Source organism: Epinephelus moara, chromosome 8, assembly GCF_006386435.1.
Source record: "Epinephelus moara isolate mb chromosome 8, YSFRI_EMoa_1.0, whole genome shotgun sequence".
NCBI classification, from domain to species: Eukaryota; Metazoa; Chordata; class Actinopteri; order Perciformes; family Serranidae; genus Epinephelus; species Epinephelus moara.
The window spans coordinates 2,427,602-2,447,802 of record NC_065513.1 but is presented as its reverse complement, the minus strand read 5'-3'; the positions used below and the strand labels follow the sequence as shown (position 1 = coordinate 2,447,802).

General features: G+C 40.4%; 1 protein-coding gene across 3 annotated transcripts; it reads right to left on the bottom strand.

Annotated features, from left to right (window-relative positions):
* Positions 1-5,482: 5,482 nt before the first annotated feature.
* ccn1l2 (cellular communication network factor 1, like 2) lies at positions 5,483-16,460 on the bottom strand. Of its 3 annotated transcripts, none has more exons than XM_050050372.1 (7): positions 16,165-16,460; positions 15,809-16,022; positions 9,795-10,148; positions 8,627-8,829; positions 8,129-8,358; positions 5,668-5,745; positions 5,483-5,521 (listed from the first exon to the last, which is right to left on the bottom strand). In XM_050050372.1, exons 1-6 carry the CDS (start codon positions 16,228-16,230, stop codon positions 5,703-5,705), a joined length of 1,110 nt encoding a protein of 369 aa, XP_049906329.1. In that variant the 5' UTR covers positions 16,231-16,460; the 3' UTR covers positions 5,483-5,521; positions 5,668-5,702. The 3 variants fall into 3 exon arrangements, 2 of the variants coding, with proteins under 2 accessions (XP_049906329.1, XP_049906328.1); XR_007570316.1 differs by lacking the exon at positions 5,483-5,521 and adding an exon at positions 6,337-6,446 and having other exon boundaries at positions 5,670-5,745; XM_050050371.1 differs by lacking the exons at positions 5,483-5,521; positions 5,668-5,745 and having other exon boundaries at positions 6,755-8,358.
* Positions 16,461-20,201: the final 3,741 nt, after the last annotated feature.

The following is a 20,201-nucleotide window of genomic DNA, read 5'->3' as shown; positions in this document are numbered from 1 at the left end:
CAAACAACCATTCACGCTCACACCTACGGACAATTTAGAGTTATCAATTAACCTAGTCCCCAATCTGCATGTCTTTGGACTGTGGGAGGAAGCCGGAGTGCCCGGAGAGAACCCACGCTGACACGGGGAGAACATGCAAACTCCACACAGAGGGGCTCCCACACCCGGGATCGAACAGGCAACCCTCTTGCTGTGAGGCGACAGTGCTAACCACCACACCACCGTGCCGCCCATTATTATTACTTGAGCTTGTTTTATTTATTCATTTCACAGATAGTTATACATCGTTAGTCCTTAAATTAAATTCAGTATGAACGTGGACTTAAAATCATTGTTTTATTTTATGGCCTTGCTGCCCTAGGTTTTGGCCTTTGTGCCCTGAAAAAATTGACAACAAGAAAGGCCAAGTGGCCTTGCCCCTAAAATGACGAAATTCCAGGCCTGGATAGTTATACATCGTTAGTCCTTAAATTAAATTCATTATGAACGTGGACTTAAAATCATTGTTTTATTTTATGGCCTTGCTGCTCTAGGTTTTGGCCTTTGTGCCCTTAAAAAATTGACAACACGAAAGGCCAAGTGGCCTTGCCCCTAAAATGATGAAATTCCAGGTCTGGCGTGGCGTAACGCAACTCAGACTAAAAATCAGAAATTGTTTGTTCAATCATTAAAAACTTGCAGGGTAAGTTAAATAATAATGTTGAAACAGATGTGTAAAATTATTTTGGTGCCAAAACACCATTAAGATTTTTATGAATAACTCATAACTTTTTGACTTCTCCTCCTAAAGCATAGGTCCGATTTGTACCATATTTTCTGTGGATCTTAATTGGACAAAGCTTATCAAAGGTTATCAAACGCTTGTTGACGTCTCTTTGCGTTTTGAGGATACTGACATATTAACTTTAAAAGGGGCCTGGCCCAGCAAATAATTAGACCTCAATTCACAACACTTAGGCCAATCATCAAGACTTTTATAAGATATGTCCACTTAAGTATCTTTAAGATACCCCAAGAGTATAATCCAAATCGACCACTTGGGGGCACTACAAATGTGAAAATGAGCGTGGCATACCACAAATCAGACTAATAATCAGAAATTATTTGTCCAATCATTCCAGAACTTGTTAAATAATAATATTGAACCACGTGGGTAAAATTATTTTGAAATTACTCAATAGGGGGCACCACTAGTTCCAAAGAAGTGCATTGGTCTATCACAAAATTTGGCCATAAATCAATGACAGTCTGTACAAATATTACCAAACTCAGGGGATGTTTTTAACTAAGACATTGAGGCATGTCTCCAAAATGTTTCTGCAATTGACCAATAGGAAGTGAGAGTGACTGTTGCCAAAGAACAGTGTGGGCCAGCATAGATTTGGACGTGAATGAATGAGCATCTGTCCAATCATCAGGTGTTGTAAACTGTCAAATGTTTTGATCTTACCCAGCTCTCAAGTTTTAAAAGTCCATGCTTGAATGCTTGAAAGTTTGAATGCTTGCAGCTATATTTCATTTCATGGTTATATGGCTACTCTGTAATAGTGATACAGTAGGTACCCATTAGTCAAATACTGTAATAACTATAGTATAAAGTCTGACTAAATTCCTCAATTGTTAAACCCTTATTCCATAAGTTTACATCTCGTTCCTTAGTATCTACATATATGTATTGGTATATACTATACTAGTACACCCAGTGTTGGGCAAGCTACTTGGAAAGTGTAGTGAGCTAAGCTACAAGTTACTCTAATATTAAATGAAGCTTCACTACATCAAAGCTATCAGAAATGTAGCAAGCTAAGCTACAGCAAAATGAAAGTAACTAGTGCAACTACATCCAAGCTTTTTACTAAATTGAACCAACTTCGTGCCAAGTCAGTGTTATCTTACTGATCAATAAAACTGTCAGTCAAACAGATAGGCAGGTAAAAAAGTTAAGTTCAATTGTTTATTGAACAGTGAGCTGCACTAACTCCCAACACGACTCAAACCACAACAGCAAGAATGAAGACCTGCTTCAAACAGTCACAACATGGTCAAAAACGTACATGCGTGTATGTATGTGTATGTACACTGCAAAAACTCAAAATCTTACCAAGAATATTTATTTCTAGTCAAAACAAATCTCATTACAATTGAAATAAGACTCATCACCTAAAAAGTAACTTGTTTTTAGACAATTTTCACTTGTTTCAGGAAAATTTTCACTTGAAATAAGTAGAAAAAAAATCTGTCCATGGAGCAAGTTTTTTTTTCTTATTGCAAGCAAAAAAAAAAAAAAAAAACTTGCTCCATGGGCAGATTTTCATACTTATTTCAAGTGAAAATTTGCTTGAAACAAGTATTTTTTAAGTGTAAAGAGATTTGTTTTGACTAGAAATGAGGCTAGTAAACACATTTTAGTAAACACATTTTATAGTGAGCAGCATACACATGTATGTCCCATACAAATCCCAACCGTGTTTACAAAGTTTGAATGAACGAGACGGACGCAAAGGAAACGGAGGCTGCGCATTGATCCTTTTGCCTCTGCAGGAACAAATAAAAATCCCATTCATAATGGGGTCAAATGGATTATGTGCATAATTCACCACAAAACAAGCAAATACTTCATCTTAATGACATATAACACTCATTATGCTTCAGCTGAATCCTCTAAGCAAATGATCATGTTGAACTGAAATTAGTTTATCACGTTAAATGTCCGAAAGTGTATGAAATTGCTCCAATGTGTTAAACCAAACTTTGCGCATAATCAAACAGCCTGATATACCCTGGCAAACACAGTGGGACTGCTGTACAGACCGTTGGTCTTTCTTACCCTAACCCTGCTTATTTTCTGAAAGCACAGAGCAAAGAAATGTCTTTTTTTTCTCCCCCGGTCTGCTGTCAGCAGGAGCGGCGGCTGCAGCGGGGATTTCAGCACCACGGACGGCGCGCGTAAAAAGACTTGACAAGCGTCTCCTTTTAATTGTGTTTGCTGCTAGTGAAATTATACATAATAAATGAAGACAGTGACATATTTTCAATAAAAAACAATGAGTTGAACGTTCATTTCAAGCTTTTGTAGTACGAGTTTCAGAATTGTGCGAGTGCGGCCGGAGAGCGGGCGGCAGTGTTTGATGCAGGAAACTCGATATGAACTTGAAAATCAATTTCGGAGTGGGGGGGTTCGGAACGGCGGTTTTTGGGAATAGAGGGCTGTCCCCCGTCAGGTTCATGCGGAAGTGACTCTGTGTGGTAGCAGTGACAGTTTTATTTCAGCCCATAACAGAAATCCCCGCCTCGTTTGAGCTTCAGAAGTGATCAATAAAAGAACTTAACTACTGAAAAGTTAATTAATTCAGAAAACAGCGACGCTACCACCAAGCTACTGAGAAATGTAGTTAAACTACAAACGTCCGCTACTGTAGTGACGCTACTGCCCAACATTGAGTACACCATAACTCTGATGTAATTACGCTGTATGTTGTGTACTGTGATCTAAAGCCTTACCAGATTATCGATTCATTCAGTGTTAACTCAGGCCCAAGTGTACCATGCCATTCATCAAACTGTTGCCATTGTAGTAGTTGTTTGAAGTAACAAAATCTAATGGGCACACTGACTTTAGATTTACTGAATACATTCACACTTGTCAAAGAATGAATCCTTCCCTAAGGTCGTACCCACCAAGAAACCGAGACACTGCCTTAAGTATGATCCCACCTCACTAAATATCTCTGTTCCAGTTATCAGTGGAGGCTGGAGAGTTGTTAAAGATGAGGCCCACATCAGTAGTTCTGAGTGGGGCAGTCAAGAGTGTTGTTCACTCCTTCAGATGGAGTCAGAGGCCTGGGTGAGGAATTTAGTAGTCCACTGTAATGTTTGTGCTTCAGAGCCAGCTGGAGCATTGTGTAAGGCCACGAGGCATCATGAACACAGAGCTCTGGCTGAAAATGTGTTAAAGTCTGAGAGACTCTGTGGTAAGAGTAAGACACTAATGACCCAGGGTTGAGGATTCCACTGTTACAACAAAAACCTGAAAAAAACGTGAAGGTGATGTTGGTGTACACAGTATGTATCATGGCTGAACCAGGAAGATTTCATTGTAAAATAAAACATTTCCTTTGAGGCATTCAACATATCAGACCCACCTTTTTTGTTTGGTACATTCCCTGTACAACTACGTAAAACTATAACTGCAACCGCTGTGGGTTCCTGTATTTCAGTGGACTTATTTGGTTCAATAAGCAACACTATGCAGCCTTGGCTAGGTGAACCTGTTAGGATGCCTTGGGGCAAAAGTGTTATTAGCCTCCCAGTGACCTCCTGGTTGAGGTATTTATTGAATTCTACTGAATTCTAATAACAAGTGGTAGTGTAGTATTTTGCAACAATAGATCTCCAAAAAGGCTCACAAGGCAGACTGCCAAATTCCATGTACATAACTGTGAGACCAAATATGCAAATTATAGAAAAACATGAATAGTATGATCTGTGTGCCTTTACAGTTGTATTATGTATTATTCAAATCTAGTTTGTCTAATTGCTCAAGCTTGAGAAATAAAACCATCCTGTTCCTTGCCACTCAGTCCAACTTATCATTTTTATCAACTGAAATAATTCAGGATTTTTGCTCTGCATTCTTTCAAAGAATCAGCTCACTGTACACTGCTGAATTCTGCAAAAGTTTGCCTATCAGGGTGAAATACCGTGTTTCTAGGGAGCCCCACTAAAGCACAGCACTGTGGGTTTCTGCTAAATTGCTGGTTTGTCTTTTAAGATTCTTCCCCATGCAAGTGTTTGACTGTCCAAGGCAGAATGGCCCTGCCTTTTAAGCTACCATAAGATTACAATTTGGAAAATTTAGGCTGAAAGGGGACTATTGATAATTGTAGTTAATTTCAACTCTGGTCTTACTTTTACCCACACATGTTGCATTTTTTGCAATCACTGAAATATCTCAGCAACTTGTGGATTAAATTCTGCAGCACATATCCAGATTAATTTGTTGATGCCCTGACTTTTCTTTTAGCGCCATCCTATGGCCAATATTTTTATTTGTCCAGTACTTTGGTTTATGTCCCAATAACTTCAAAATCAATGACATTTCTGCTTTGTAGCAAATGTTACCATACCAGCATGTTAGTGTGACCAAAGCAAAGTAGTAGTAGGGCAAGTAAGGGATAAGGGTTCTGCCTGAACCCACCCTTAACCTGGGCTCCCCAGGACTGATTATAGGCTTTAGGTCAACACACAGATAAGTGTAAAAAGAAAATGTTAGTCAGAGACGTGGCATCAAGTGCAACTGTACAAGGTCTGTCAGTCTGTCTGTCAGTCTGTCTGTCAGTCTGTCTGTCTGTCTGTCTGTCTCTGTGTATATGTATATATATATATGTATATATAAAGATATTAAGAATTACAATAAAATAGCAGTTTATTGTTTAAAAAAAATAAAAGTAAAATGTAAACCAAGATACTCAGATTTGAATTGGCAGTATTTTGACCCAAGATGTAATGCTGGTTCTGGACTCTGAAATGACATAAAGAGAAATTATTATTCTGCTAAAAAAAAATGTAATAAATAAAACAGGCTGTCTGTTTGTGAACTAACCCGTATCCAAACCTACTCTACCACATGCTCCCCGCAAATCATGCACTACACACATACACACTCACCGCAAATAACCACCCAAGTGTTGTGGGATACTTTATCAGCACAGCAAACCAGGTGACCAGCCACAGGGAGAGTACAGCCTGGATTTAAAAAAAAACAAACAGAATAATTAAATCACAGAAACAGCATTAAAAACATTGGGAATAAGAGGCACAGTAGGTTCCTCTTACAAAATTTACAGAAATCAGTACCACAAAATATGTTTAATAGGTATTCAGTGCTGGCTTTGGCAGAGACTATGCAGGTGTCAATGGGCGGAATCCATAGCCATACTGCTAATGCCAGGTGATCTGAGAGAGCAGCAGCCCTTATGCCTCTCCCATTGTCATAGTCACTTGCTACTTCGCCTCACATCGCCTGTGTCTCAGCCAAAAAGTTGCACATGAACACACCACAAAGACTATAAAGTGGATAAAGACAAACAATCTTACCCAATGTAAGAAGTTTGTTTTTAACTCACTCCCTTTTGAATTTAGCTCTTTATTTACTTCACTCACTTACATTTATTTTCTGAGCTGTACTGTAAATCAGAGTGATTTCATGCACCGATGGGCTCCTCTGTTGCCACCACAGATTCAACTTGCTGAATAGGCCAAAAAAAAAAAGCTGACGGGGGTCTACAAGGGCCAACAGTGCAGAACACATCACACCAACTAGGGTGACGAACTCACCATCGGCCCAACGTTGACTATTGGCTGACTGTTGACTTGGCATGTCGGGCCCTTAGGCTCATTTTAATTTTCTCACTTCACTCCAAACCCCAGCAGCTATAACCTGAAAACTAATAAGAAAATTCACAAAATATTATATAACACAGTGGGTAAAAAAAAAAAAAAAAAAAAAAAAAGATGATATAATGATTTAAGCAGCGACTGGTTAGAGAAGCTGGTTTGTGAACTAAATGTGGAAATCTCCTATTTTATAGTGATTGGTTGTCCAGTACCCTCTGGTTGGTCTATTCCCGAAGTGGACTTTCCAGTGAATTACCCACAACACTAAAACAAATACTAAAAGTGCAACAACTGCAACACCTCTTTATACATTTATTTAAATCATTAGCCAAACAATAAGACACTAGGTCGATAAGTTTTTATTTGATGTGCAGGAGTTTACAGACAACAACATCCGATTTACATGTGTCGCATGTCTTAAATATATAGCATCTTTTTATTACTTAAAATAAAGCATTGTATGTACACTGTGAAGGACACACACTAAAAAACAAACTCACACCCCGAAAAATGAGGTGATCCTAGAAATAACCACTCCACAGCTAAGAGTGAAATATGTATACTCATGCTTTCACGTATATACTGTAGAATCATGAGCACATTCTCTGTAAATTCTCACTTGTAGAAGTTTCTCATTATTCAAACATGCAAATACACACACACACACACACACACAGACAATCAATGCCACAACCATTACATGTGTAGGAAATGCTGTATCACAAAGGACGGGCAATAAAGAACACATAGCCCTCATTGTCATTGATGATGAATATGTCTTTTGTCATCTTTCTTCCTTATTGTTGAAAATGCATGTCATAGTTCCCATCATTTCTCTTAAATGTTCTCAATTACTGGTCTAACAAATCTTTTGTGAATGACAAATTGTCACATTGCCCTCTGTGGAGAGGACACAACATAACTATTACATTAAAGGAGTTTCAGTGAAAGCTCTCTGCCAGTGCTTGAACACAGCAGCAAACTGCAGTGTGTTGTCCTCAGTGCTGCCTGGTACAAGAGAAGTAACACTCTTCTAGCGTTAACAAACTGATGTAATTTAAAGTGCAAGCGAGTGTATTGCCTATTTGGGGGGAGGGTGTGCTGACAGAGAGTAAGGTGGTGGGTTCAGGGAGGGAGAGGTGCAGAGTCTTTGTACAGCATGCCAGGTATGGATGTATTATTGGATCTGGATAGCAAGATGGCGCTTATTCAGTCCAATTGCCTTGCCGCATGCATACATCAAAAATATTTCTAGCTTGCAGGGTATGCGGCCCACTGAATCTGCGCAGTAGTGTGTTTTTGCTGGCCATGCCCATCAGTTTCCGCTCAGCCCATAGACTTTACATTGTGATGAAATCGCAGACTTTTAAATAGTTCTTCCCGGCTGGTGGAAATTTTTATACATATATACCTTCATGGATCAAAAACTCATAATAGAAAGAGTCATAAGTGGCCTTGTTTGCAGTTTGAGGTGTCCTGTCAACAGTTTTCCAGACTTCTCCCAAGTAATGGTGGTCAGTGGGGAAAATTATGTTTTGGGTGGCAGGAGATTTTTTTGCTGCAATACTGCGAGTGGCCACTGGGAAAAATTGGAATCAAGGCTGAGCAGCATTCCTGGGAGCCGGGTGCCAGCTCAGGACTGGGCATGACGAGTCAGCCTCAGTGTCTGAAGGTGTGGATGTCATTGTGAAGTGTGACTGAAGGGCTGGAGGGCCTGCTGTGTACACAACACCTTGTATTGCAGCTGCAGCGCTGGATCCACATCATGTTCCTGTAGAAGCTCTCTCCATCAGGGCAGTGGAAGTGGAGCAATACAGTGCGGGAGAGGGAGGGTGTGCAGCAGCGGTCATCGGTGCAAGCCCCACAGGTACGAGGGCGGTACTGCTGTGTTGTCGAGCATCCGGCGAAGGTGATTCTGACCGGTTCCTGGGGGCGGACAGTTCGCTGACACTTCTTCCCTTTCTGGATGACAGAAACAGAGCCACCATCAAAACAACATCATGAAACTCCTGTTTAATTTTTATCAAGGAACAATGCAGCATTTGATGATTTCACTTTGCATTTTCCATACTATGTTAGAATTCCAAAGGACTGATAAATATAGCATCATCATCTCAAGGCTGACTCACCACCAGTACTGGACTGTTCAAAGAAATTGAGATGAGCTTGTAATGCAATATCCTTTACATCCCACTAGTATTTTATGTTTATCTCCATTTTTTTAGCATACCTTGCTAGCTACAGGAAGCTGCAGCCCACATTGCCAGATCTGGCACAGTCTGGTTTCTCTAACCAGTCGACAGTCTGGGTTATTATTGGTCACTCGACTTGAAATGCCCATTCCACATGTGGTGGAACACTCAGTCCACTCTGTAGTTTGTGGGAAACAGCTGGATTTAAGTAACACCTCAGACATGGGGATGGAGACCATTTCTGAAACAACAAAAAACAAAGGCAATGAGTTACAAGCATAGTATATAGTGTGTTTGTTAAATTAAAAAAAAAATGTCATGCATTTTCAAAGCTCATGAGATATTTTTTTTCCCCAGCACTGGAAGAACCTGAGGATAGAGGTGTCAGTTGGTTGTTTTGTTTTCCCACACTTGGGTCCTGAGGAGGATATCTCAACAACTAAAGGACAAATTTTCATGAAATTAGTCGTGGACAATTATTTTTCACCATAGGATGAATCACAAAGATTTTGGCAACCATATGACCTTAACTGTAGTGTTAATACCAGGTCAAAATCTTCACTTCTACAGTAGAAATTACTTACCCTTCTGTGTTGAGTTTGCATGTTCTCCCTGTGTCAGCGTGGGTTTTCTCCAGGCACTCCGGCTTCCTCCCACAGTCCATTGACATGCAGGTTGGGGATCAGTTAATTGGTGACTCTTAATTGCCCGTAGGTGTGAATGTGAGTGTGAATGGTTGTCTGTCTCTATGTGTCAGCCCTGTGATAGTCTGGTGACCTGTCCAGGGTGTACTAAAAATATCAGCTTTGTATAATAATGATTATATTATGATTATTATTATTTAATTTCATTTTAAGTCATAAGTTAAGCCAAAAAAAATCTCTGAACTGGAAACTGAAATGAATATATATCTGTATACATTTCTGATGGAATGTTAGAGTAATGACGTGGTAAATCATGTAATTACAGCTAAATTCAGTTGTTTGTCAGAAGCTAAATATCTCTCTGACACCAGTTCAAGATGGATTCCAAAGCAGTTTTCACAGGATTTGTCTAACCATATTGTGGAAAATGTTGTGTTGAGTGATTCTGACACGGTTTGGCCCATCTCATGCACATCGACATGAAAAATTCTCCCTCAGACCATATTTTGGGATGGTGGTGGGCACCAGAAAAAGCATCGCTGGGATACACTGTGATGTTTACCTCTGAACGTGGCCCCTCTGGTGGCAGCTGGGTGTGGCTGGGCCTGCAGAAGGGCACTGATGTGGTTCGGAAGGAGTTGTCTGTCTGACAGGAAGGTGTGTGTCAGCTTGTCTGGCTCCTCACTGATGTGGTTGTTGTCGTCACACACCCATTCCTCACAGCAGCTGCCCTCTGGCCTGGCAAGCCGGGGCCGTGAGCAGCGCCAGTCGGGCAGGGGCACTTGGTGAGGACAGAGGGGCATGCAGCCCACCACCCTGTCCATACAAGTGCACTGGTGATGGCAGTTGGGCTGGAAGTCCTCTCCGTGCTGGTACACCTGCCCGTTGAACTCGCAGGGCAAACCCTGGGCCTCAGCTGTTAACATGCATATACAAAACATAGAAACACAGCTGTAAAAAGAGACCTGTGAACAGTTGAAAAACTGTGTTTGTACACAAACACAACACAGCCTGAATCAAACTGAGAAAATAAATATATTTCTAAAGAGGAATATTTCATGATTTCATGCTTTTTGAGCAATTTAAGGAAATACACCAGGAATCTGTGCAACAGAAATATCCTTCCTGTCAGTCCCTACTGTAATCAAACTCCAAAACCCCTGGACGAGACACTTCCCATGATGCAAATTCATTCACTGCATCTCTTATTCGACCCTCCCTGGCTGGAAAACGCCCACATCTTTTAAAATTTACACCTCCAGTTTATCACACAGATTTTCTGGTTAAATTTTGTTTTCTCCAGAATAACCCTGATGACATCACTGGGATTATTTTCACTGACTGCTCCTGGAGACCTTAACATCTGTTTCCAAAGGCTAAGTAGTGCTTCCCAGTAGTAGTGAACTGATCGTCATATGTTAAATCCAATCCAATCCAATCCAATCCGAGTGTTCCTTAGGGGAAAGATTTTTTGAAGTGGGTTTGTATGGGGCACTTAACCATAGTCTACACCATAGTGTATAACCTGCAGTAGACGTCTGTCAGTACACCCCCAGTTTGTAAATGTGCTGGTGTCCAACAAAGAAGCTACACAATGCACTGCTGTGGAGGGGTCAGCAACAAAACATAATTCAGCCATCTAAAAAATCCCGTATCAGTTTAATTGTACGTTATATTGACAGTATTTTTTACTGCTCTATCTTCCCACCAGACAGCCCTTTCTGACAGGGGACGGCTTCAGTTCCCCATCTATGCTCTTGTCAAAGCCACCAGACTCCACTGACAAAAACAGTCATTTGAGAATGCTGAACATGGGAGCTGCTTGTCTTGCACTGCCTCAATCAGTTATTTACTCATTGTCATTGTGTGACTTTGATGAACCCAAACTAAACCTTATAAATGCCAAAGCCACACAATAACACAAACAAAATAATAAAAGAGGCAGTAATAGACCAGCAGCTCCTTTGTTAAATGTTAAATCAGTGTTTTCTCTCAGTAGAGTCTGGCTGAAGGAACAATGGGATGTCGAACCAGTGGGCTGTCGAACCAATGGGCAGTTCCCGCGAAGATAGAACGATGAAACAGCTTCATTTTTTTCAGTTAGAGATTACTGTCTGACATTAAGGTAAAGCAGCGAAAATACTCTCAATATAGCATACACTTAAACTGCTATTAATTTTCTTAGGTGGGACATTTTTAGGTGGTTAAAATACGTTTTGCTGCTGCTGTCCACAGCAGTACATTGTGTTTCAAATAATTTATTCGAAGCATTCATGGAGGTATCACAACATTTGTACATAATTTAAAGTGGCTTTACATCACATTCTTTCACGTCAGAGCGCAACATCCGCTGCCAACCTCAAATAAGACTGCTTTTGCCATGCTTCTTCTTTTTTTTTTTTTTCCCTTCCCTGTACAAACAAACAAACACAAGAGGATGATAAGGAAACATTAATTGGTGATACTTGTATGTCACCTAAAAAATGTCCTTGCAAACAAGCAAAACAGAAACACAAAACAACAACAACATCATAAAAGGAAAATACACCAAAAAGCAGACCCACAGGTCATAACAAACTTCATTCACACCCCTATTGGCCCCACCCACCCCTCCCCGCCCTGTCTCAGACTAGAGTTAAAATTTGTTTTCCTTTTTATTTCCTGTAAGGTATGAGATTAAAGGTTGCCAGATTTCTTCAAATTCATTTTGTTTATCTGTAATAATAAATCGGTGTATCGGTCAGTTCTGTGAGCCATAACTTCAATGTTGAGGCAGCTTCCTTTTTCCAGTACAACAAGAGCCGTTTCTTAGCTATAATGAGTCCATATGACAAAAGTCTTTGCTGTGCCCATTTCAACTTTTTAATCTCTGTCGCTATGCCCAAAATTATTAAAACTGGATCTGGGTCTATCTGAACATTTAATATCTTTGAAAAAAAAAATAAAGATCTCAATCCAGTAAGTTTGTATTTTATGAGAGAGAGCAATCTGTGCAGTAAGTTACCTTCTTCTGCCTTACATAGAGTAATGCAATCTATGTGTAATTTTAAACTGTATTAAACAGTGGCATGCATTTATCGAGCCAGTATGAATGTAAGCTAGACTCTCATTCCGTATGTTGTCTTCTATTTGGATACCTAGTTCTTTTTCCCACTCTGCTTTCACAGCGATTGTAGATGGGCAACTCATATCTTATAAATGTAAATATATATTTTATTTTTTATATATTGTCGATTGAACCCCAGTAGACCCTTTCAAACATTCATCCGATTTATCTGGTTTGGCATTTATGAACTGGGGGAAGATGTACTTTCACATAATCTCTAATTTGAAAGAATCTGAATTGTTGACTTTGCAGCAGATGATATTTCTGTTGAAGTTGAGAGAAGGATACAAAAGTGCCGTTTATATACAAGTCTCCTATATTATGTATCCCCAGCTCTTTCCAGATGCTGAAGGACCTGTCTAAATTAGATGGACTGAAAGAGGGATTTGCTGATATCGGCAACCGAAAGGACATTTTTCTTAGTTTAAAGTATTTTGATATCTGTTTCCAGGTCTTCTAGGACTGTATTATGTATCATGGGATTATATTTATAATATGTTTTATCAAGAGGAACTGGAGATAGAATAACTGCACCGACAGAGTATGGCAGACAGTCCTCTCCCTCCATCTTCAGTCGCTCTGAAAGCAGAGCAGTATCATCTAACCAAGATGCAATAAGACGGATAATTGAAGCCTAGTAATAATACATAAAATTAGGCAGAGCATGTCCTCCATGGAGCTTATGCTTGCAGAGATATTCTTTCTTAATTCTATGGGATTTATAGTTCTATATGAAGGGAAGAATTATTGTATCTAGCCTCTTAAAGAAAGATTTGGTTAAAAAAAATTGGTATGTTTTGGAGGAGATAAAGTAGTTGTGGAAGAAAAACCATCTTAATTGTATTTATCCTCCCTACTAATGAAATTGGAAGTGTCCTCCAAAACTGAATACTGTCCTTAAGTTTATCTATTAACGGAAGAAAGTTCACCTTAAATAATGAATCATACTCTTTAGTAATCACAATTCCCAAGTAAGTGAATTTTCCTGTTGTTATTTTAAATGGAAGTGATTCGAGCCAACCATAATCCTCCATTTGTATAGGCATCAGCAAACTTTTACACCAATTAACTCTATATCCAGAAAAGTTACCAAATTAATTAATTACGGATAATGTTGAGGGTATTGTAGTTTTCGGTTGAGATACATATAACAAAATATCATCCGCGAATAGTGATATCTTGTTTACAGTATGTTCCGTGTCATAACCATGTATATCTGGATGGCATCGAATGGTCTCTGCAAGCGGCTCCATCACAAAGCAAATAATGAAGGGCTAAGTGCGCACCCCTGTCCAGTACCTCTACATAATTTAAACTGAGCAGATTATGTCTGATTTGTCAGTATCCTTGCAGTGGGATTACTATACAGTAACTTATCCATCCATCAACACTCAAAGTCTTGAGCTAAAGTTTTAGTTAGAATTTTTTGGTCCGTGTTCAATAAAGAGATGGATCTATAAGAGCCAACTTCTTCTAATTTTTTTCCTTTTTTTTGGTAAGAGAGTTATAATAGCTTCATTCAGGGTTTGCAACATTACACCATCCTTAAATGCCTGTTTATACATTCTAAGCAAATAGGGGGCGAGTCGCCCACTAAACTTCTTATAAAACTCATTCCCTAGTCCATCCGGACCTGGACTTTTCCCATTTGACAGAGTCAATTGATTTTATGAGTTCTTCACAAGTAATCTCCCCATTTAAACAACTACGATCATTATCGTCTAATTCTGGTAGTTTGCATGAATCTAGAAAGTTCTGCATATCGCCTGCTCGCGTGTTAAATCCAGATGTATAACCCCTCGTAGAACTGTTTAAAATCTACTATTTATGTCTTTATGTGATGTGTGGAGTATACCGTTTTCAGATTTAATTCTATGGATGGTTCTATCATTTTCTATTTTATGAAGCTGCCTTGACAACAATTTTTGAGGTTTATCTCCAAATTCAAAGTATTTTTGCTTCATAAAGGTACAGGTTTTACAGATTTTTTGTGATAATAACTGATTGAGTTTATACTTGAGGGATGAAATTGCATTGTATTTTTCTGGAGACGGTTGTTGAGCATTATCTGCATCCATTTTCCTTATTTGATTCTCCAACTCCAATTGCTCAGCATTGTCACATTTTTTCTGAAAGGACTGAAAGGAAATTATACACCCCCTCACATACGCTTTGAAGGTTTCCCATAACAGTGTAAGAGAAATGTCATTGTTATCATTACTTTCAAAAAATAGTGATATATGTGATTCTAGATATTTGCAGAAGCTTTGATTATTGAGAAGGTGAGAGTCAAATCTCCATTTCCTTTTTTCTCCCACTGATTCATATTTTTTCATAGAAAATGAGACTGGAGCATGATCTGAAATAATGATATTGTGAAACTTTATATTGTGCATATGTGGCAGTATTTTCCCATCTACCAAGAAATAAGCGATCCTAGAATAAGCATTATGCACTTTGGAATGGTGACTCAGTTGAGAGATGTTGAGCACCTTGAATATATTATGCAATATTTCATAGGCTGACCAAACGTCCTCTTTTGCCCGGAAATGTCCACTTTTCACNATTTCTGTCCGAACCCAACAGTCATTCTGTTTTGTTATGTCCGAAACCGAACCGAGCCCGACATTATTTAATGACCAAAGCACTGAGTTTGTGTCACACAGTTGTTATGGTTACAGGCTATTTAACAGGCTGGGTGTGCACCGTGGGTGCTCCGCGGAGGGGGAGACCTCCGTGTTTGAGACAGGAGCGGGCGGCGGGAGGTCTGACGCTTCCAGCAAGGGGAGAGGGAGAAATATAACAAAGTAAGATAAAATAGGAAAAACCTGTCTCCCTCTTTTATTTTATTTTCAGCGTTTAATCAAGGCAGAGGCGGAAGGTCCGAGGCTTCGAGGCAATGTGTGTGTGTGTTCTGTTCAGGTGTTGTCACGTAAATAACAGTCCCCAAGCAATAAACAGGACAGACAATAGGATTTTATTTATTTTTACACTACATTTTCACTGAAAGCTGACTGAATCCAACCTGAGCCCGAATACAATTTATGTTATTTTGACCGAACCCACCGTCGGGCTCGGATCGGGTAGCCACACTCTAGTGTGTGTATGTGTCCCCTATCTATCGGGGCCTATCTGAATTTCTGTCTTTGAGAGATATTATTTTGTAATATAACTGAATTTTCTATCCATACATATAAACTTTAAATATATTAAAATTATAAGGCATCTTTGAGTAAACTGCGAGTATCATTTAAGTAGGCTATTTCGTGGCCGGGCTGAGTGTCCTCTTTTTTGGAAATCAAAATATGGTCACCCTAATATTTCACAAGACACAAATACACAAAAACATTAAATATTTGCTGCTTTATTATAACATCTACATATGGGCATGAAGTCCATAGCTGTTTTTTTTTTGTTGTTTTCATTTTAGTTTAACAGTGTGCCTCACTCAGTCCAGCCGTGGCCCTCACCTCGACACAGTCCTCGCTCAGGGTCTCCTCCAGCCCCCAGATGGCAGCGTAGCTCCTTGATGTGATCACAAGGTTCAGTGGCACTGCAGTCCTCATTAAACTGCCGAGCACAAACTTTACAGCAGCCACAGTGGTCGGTCACCCAGCTGACGCCTGGTGGGCATGGCTGGGGCGAGGTGCTGCAGGAACACTCAGAAGGGCACTTATTCTCTGCCTGGGGAAATGGGTCAGAGGTCAACTCAGGATGTGTCATAATGGGTGGATGCGATTTTAAAATTCAAATTCAAATCAACAGGAAATTTCAGAAACAGAAGAGAAGGTTTAAAAGTAAGTGGCCACAAGTCACAGCAACTCACCATCACTGTAGCACTGCCAAGCACAAACAGGGTGGAAATGATGTGGTGCAGAACAGGGCTAAGCATCCTGATTACAGCAGATGAACAAAAAGAGAAACTGGTAAACCCTCTAAAGGAATAAAGAATTGTAGAAGTAAGAAGTTGTTTAGATCATTCATCCAGAGTCCCTAAAGATAGGAAGTCTTGTCAGCTCCAGGATAAAATCCACAGTTCAGAGTCTGTGCACAGAGAGGTACACCCTTCTGCTCTCTTGCTCTCCTACAGTGTCTTGTTGTCAGCACAGATCGACACAGCTCAGCTCCACTTCATAGAGAGGTCTCCCTGTGTGCAACCTGTACTTATAGACACATATGTCCCCGCCCCGCTGTGATATCATAGACTCTCCTCTCAAGACAAGGGGAGAGTGTCCACAGGGAGGTGGTGGAGGTTCTGTTGGTGTGAAATATTGATATAGACATGCTCAAATCACTGTGTTATTGTGGACATGTGGCCTCAGGGATGTCAAGGTGTCAAAATGAATGCAAGGGACTAATCTTTGGTGGTAGTGACTGGTATACCCAGGCAACCAAACACTGATTAGAATGTATTACACATACCTAGGTCAGGTCATATTTGACAGATGTCTGCATGAAAGAAGAAAATAATGGTGGGACAGGTGTAATGGAAAACTTGAGTAAGGAATCCCACTCTATTGTGGAGTCTTGAACAAGGGGAGTGGTGATGTGGAGAAAATCCCTGTGAACAATGCTTTCACCAGCCTTAGCCCACCAGCCAGGTTCTGCCTTTCACTGCAGTGTGCTGTGGGACACTGCTCAGGACATCCTGTGTTCTCTCCATCTCTTTCCGAATGGGCCACATTCCAGGAAATACAAGCCTGTCCTCAGTTTCCCATGATTGGTAGGAAAATATCTGCTTTCCCATTGTCATCCCAGGGGCACGTAAAAAGTGTTTTTTTTTCGAGAGCAGGAAGGTCCTCACATTAAGCGTTGGCTCAGGCTGTCGTGAAACATGGGAAATGTAATTTGGCACATTGGATACCTAAAAAACATGTCTGCTGAGAGAAACTACTGAGACATCATCTGTGTGTGTCAAAATGGATGTAACCAGTGATAATAACATAAGATTATGGATATGATGCAGCAATTATGCATCAGGTTAGTACAAAGGACTGACCAGCTCTGGATTTCTGTGGGACCTTGACCAGGGTGAACTGTAGTATAATATGTAGGCAGGCATGACTGCAGGGGATGATTACCAGCCTGAGGGTTAGAAACATCTAGAAGAGCACCAAATGATTAAAACACAAGAAAAAATTAAAAGAAATATTTTTGTTACACAGAAGACTTCTCGTCCACGTTGGTTCAGTAGCCATTCTAGAGAAAGCTTAGACATAGATGAGAAGTCCCTCAAGAGGCCAGAAAAAATGGAAATTCGAAAATCCACATCATCATTATCATCTGGGCCACGTTATCTATGGAGGAAGGTCATGTGATGATGTGAAGGTCCTACTCATGGACTGTTAAAATAATGGACATAGCCATTGTGACGTCACCCATTAATTTATGGACCCCAGGCATTTGAGCCACTGCCATCCTGGTTTTTGGGAGCCACAAGTGACCAGCGAGAGGGTGGAGCTGTGGAGGAGCAAGGGGTGGATCTGACTGAGAAACTGAGGACACTATTGACAGCCTGTCAAGAGTAGCTCACCCTTAATTATGCGTAACTTAAAGCCTTAATAAAATGAAAAAGGTGAGTTATATATATACAGTATATATGTTTGTATATATATAACTCACCTTTTTCATTTTATTAAGGCATTTTATGTATATATATATATATATATATATATATATATATGAAGACTCCTAGTGGCCACTCACGAAAATCCCCTGTGGCCCAGAGATTAGCCTCAAGTGGAGGCACTGCAGTTTTGGCAGTTGTTGGCACTTTTGTGTTGACTTCATTTTTCGGCTCTGGAGGTTGTGGCTTGTTCTTACTGAGTGGTGTTTGTGGTGAGTCAAAAATGATTCTTTAATTGCAAAATTCTGTTTATTTTTTGTAACTGTTTTCTTAATAAATCTACTAAATCCCGGAGAGCCCTTTAAAGTCTGTAAAAATCCATCACATCAAACAATCCAAAGAGAGGAGAAAATCACACCTCAGTTGAACTGCTAACAATTCTGAGGAAGCTGTGGGGTAGCTTGATAATCAGACTGAATTTCCAATTCATTTTACTGTAATTCAGCAACAGACCCATCTGTCCCCCAACATCATTCTCAGTCAGCATGGAAGCTGCAGTAGTGGTTGCCAAGAGCAGTTATTGTTTGTCAGGCTGATCACAGAAAAATGCAGATGTAGAACATCTGACACATCAGTCACTTAGTTGTAGCAACTTTAAAACCACAAAGTTTGGGAGAAATTAGAGAACTATTGTAACCCTACTTTCTTGTTCGATAATGTTCGCCAGTCCGTCTGGCTTGTGGATAATAAGGAGGCCACAATTTCTCTTGTTTCATCTTCTTTAATTCACACCAAAATAAAACACTGTACATCCAGTGTCCCTAAGCTTCCAGAGTAGGTACATGTATAACTGCAGCTGGAGTAGTTGCGTGACCCACCCACCATACCAATACGTCAGTCTACGATCAGCCCCCATTGTTCCTTGGCCCAGAAGTGAAAGTGCCAACAAAATTTCTAAGTTAGCAATGAGCTAGCGATGAAGTATTACATTAAAAGAGAGGTGATAATTTTGTGGATTTCAATAAAGAATTTTATTGCCATGGTATTTCAGAAGCATTTTCACACTTTCTGCCATGAAAGAAGCCCCCAGTTTTTGATGAAACAGGACTAACCTCAGCACCCACAGCCCACCCTGAAAACCTCTTAAAACTCGTAGTAGCCTATGTGGATGGGACCAAACCAGAGCCCACAACCTGCCAGAAGGTGCTGTAACTCCAGACTGAAGTGGTGATGTTATTGTGTGCAGAGAGCACAACATCAAACTACATGCAGCCCCCCAGACACTCCACTGGCTGGGCTGTAAAACCACCAGGACACTGGAGTGGGGTGAGATGGGGGGTGAGAGGGAAGTAGGGTGAGAGCACCTTGTTGGGCAGCAGTGGGGAGGAGGGCAGCAGTCTGGATTCTTAGAATTCCTGGTCCACAAAGGCAGGATGTGTGTACTGGACACGCTGCGTTGCACACTGATGGAGGAGCGGGAGGAGGGGGGAGTGGAGGAGGGGTTGCCAGTTTGGCAGCCCCCTGCCTGGCCCTGTGCCAACCATTGTTTGTTCGCCAGGCAAATATTTCCAAAACACATGGAGGTCAGGAGTCGGCGGTGATTCATCACGCTGTTGCTTCTTGTTTGTTTTCTCAGCTCGATATCTGATACCATCCACAAGCATGAAGAGTCAGTCATAAAGTGTTTTTAACATTTTTCTTACAAACTTCTAACAAGGTAACTTGCCACTGTGAAAACACCTCAAATGCAAACCACCTAGTATTTAAAATTTTCATCCCTCTACAGACTCCTTTCATTCTTACATTTCCTTGAAATGTAGTAACAAAAATGGCAAATCCAGCTGAACTGAATTTCACTTTCACAGCAATCACAGTGATAAATAAGAAGTGTTCACAGTATGCAGGAAGAGATGCTGTAATATCTGAGCTAGTCTCACTCTCAAGAAAATAAAGGTCTGGCTGGGCCGACTCGCACTTTAAAGGGCCACTGTGTAAAATGGGTTGAAAACCAGTGAAAACAGTGACATCAGTGGTCAAATTCTAGATTGCATGGCTCACTCGCTCACCCCTCCCATCGGGTAAATGACGGTGGCCTCGTAGGGACAAAAAGCCTTGCGCAGACATGAGTTTTTCAGGAGTAGGTCTATTTAGCGACGAGGTGAATGTTTATTTAGAAATCTAAACCATGTTACGATATTGTAATGAATCATTCACGAGCAGGAGACCAGAGTAGCGTTCGGGAAAAAGGCCCATTTATTTGAGCACTCCAAAAACTCCAGTAACACTCCAGGGGGTAA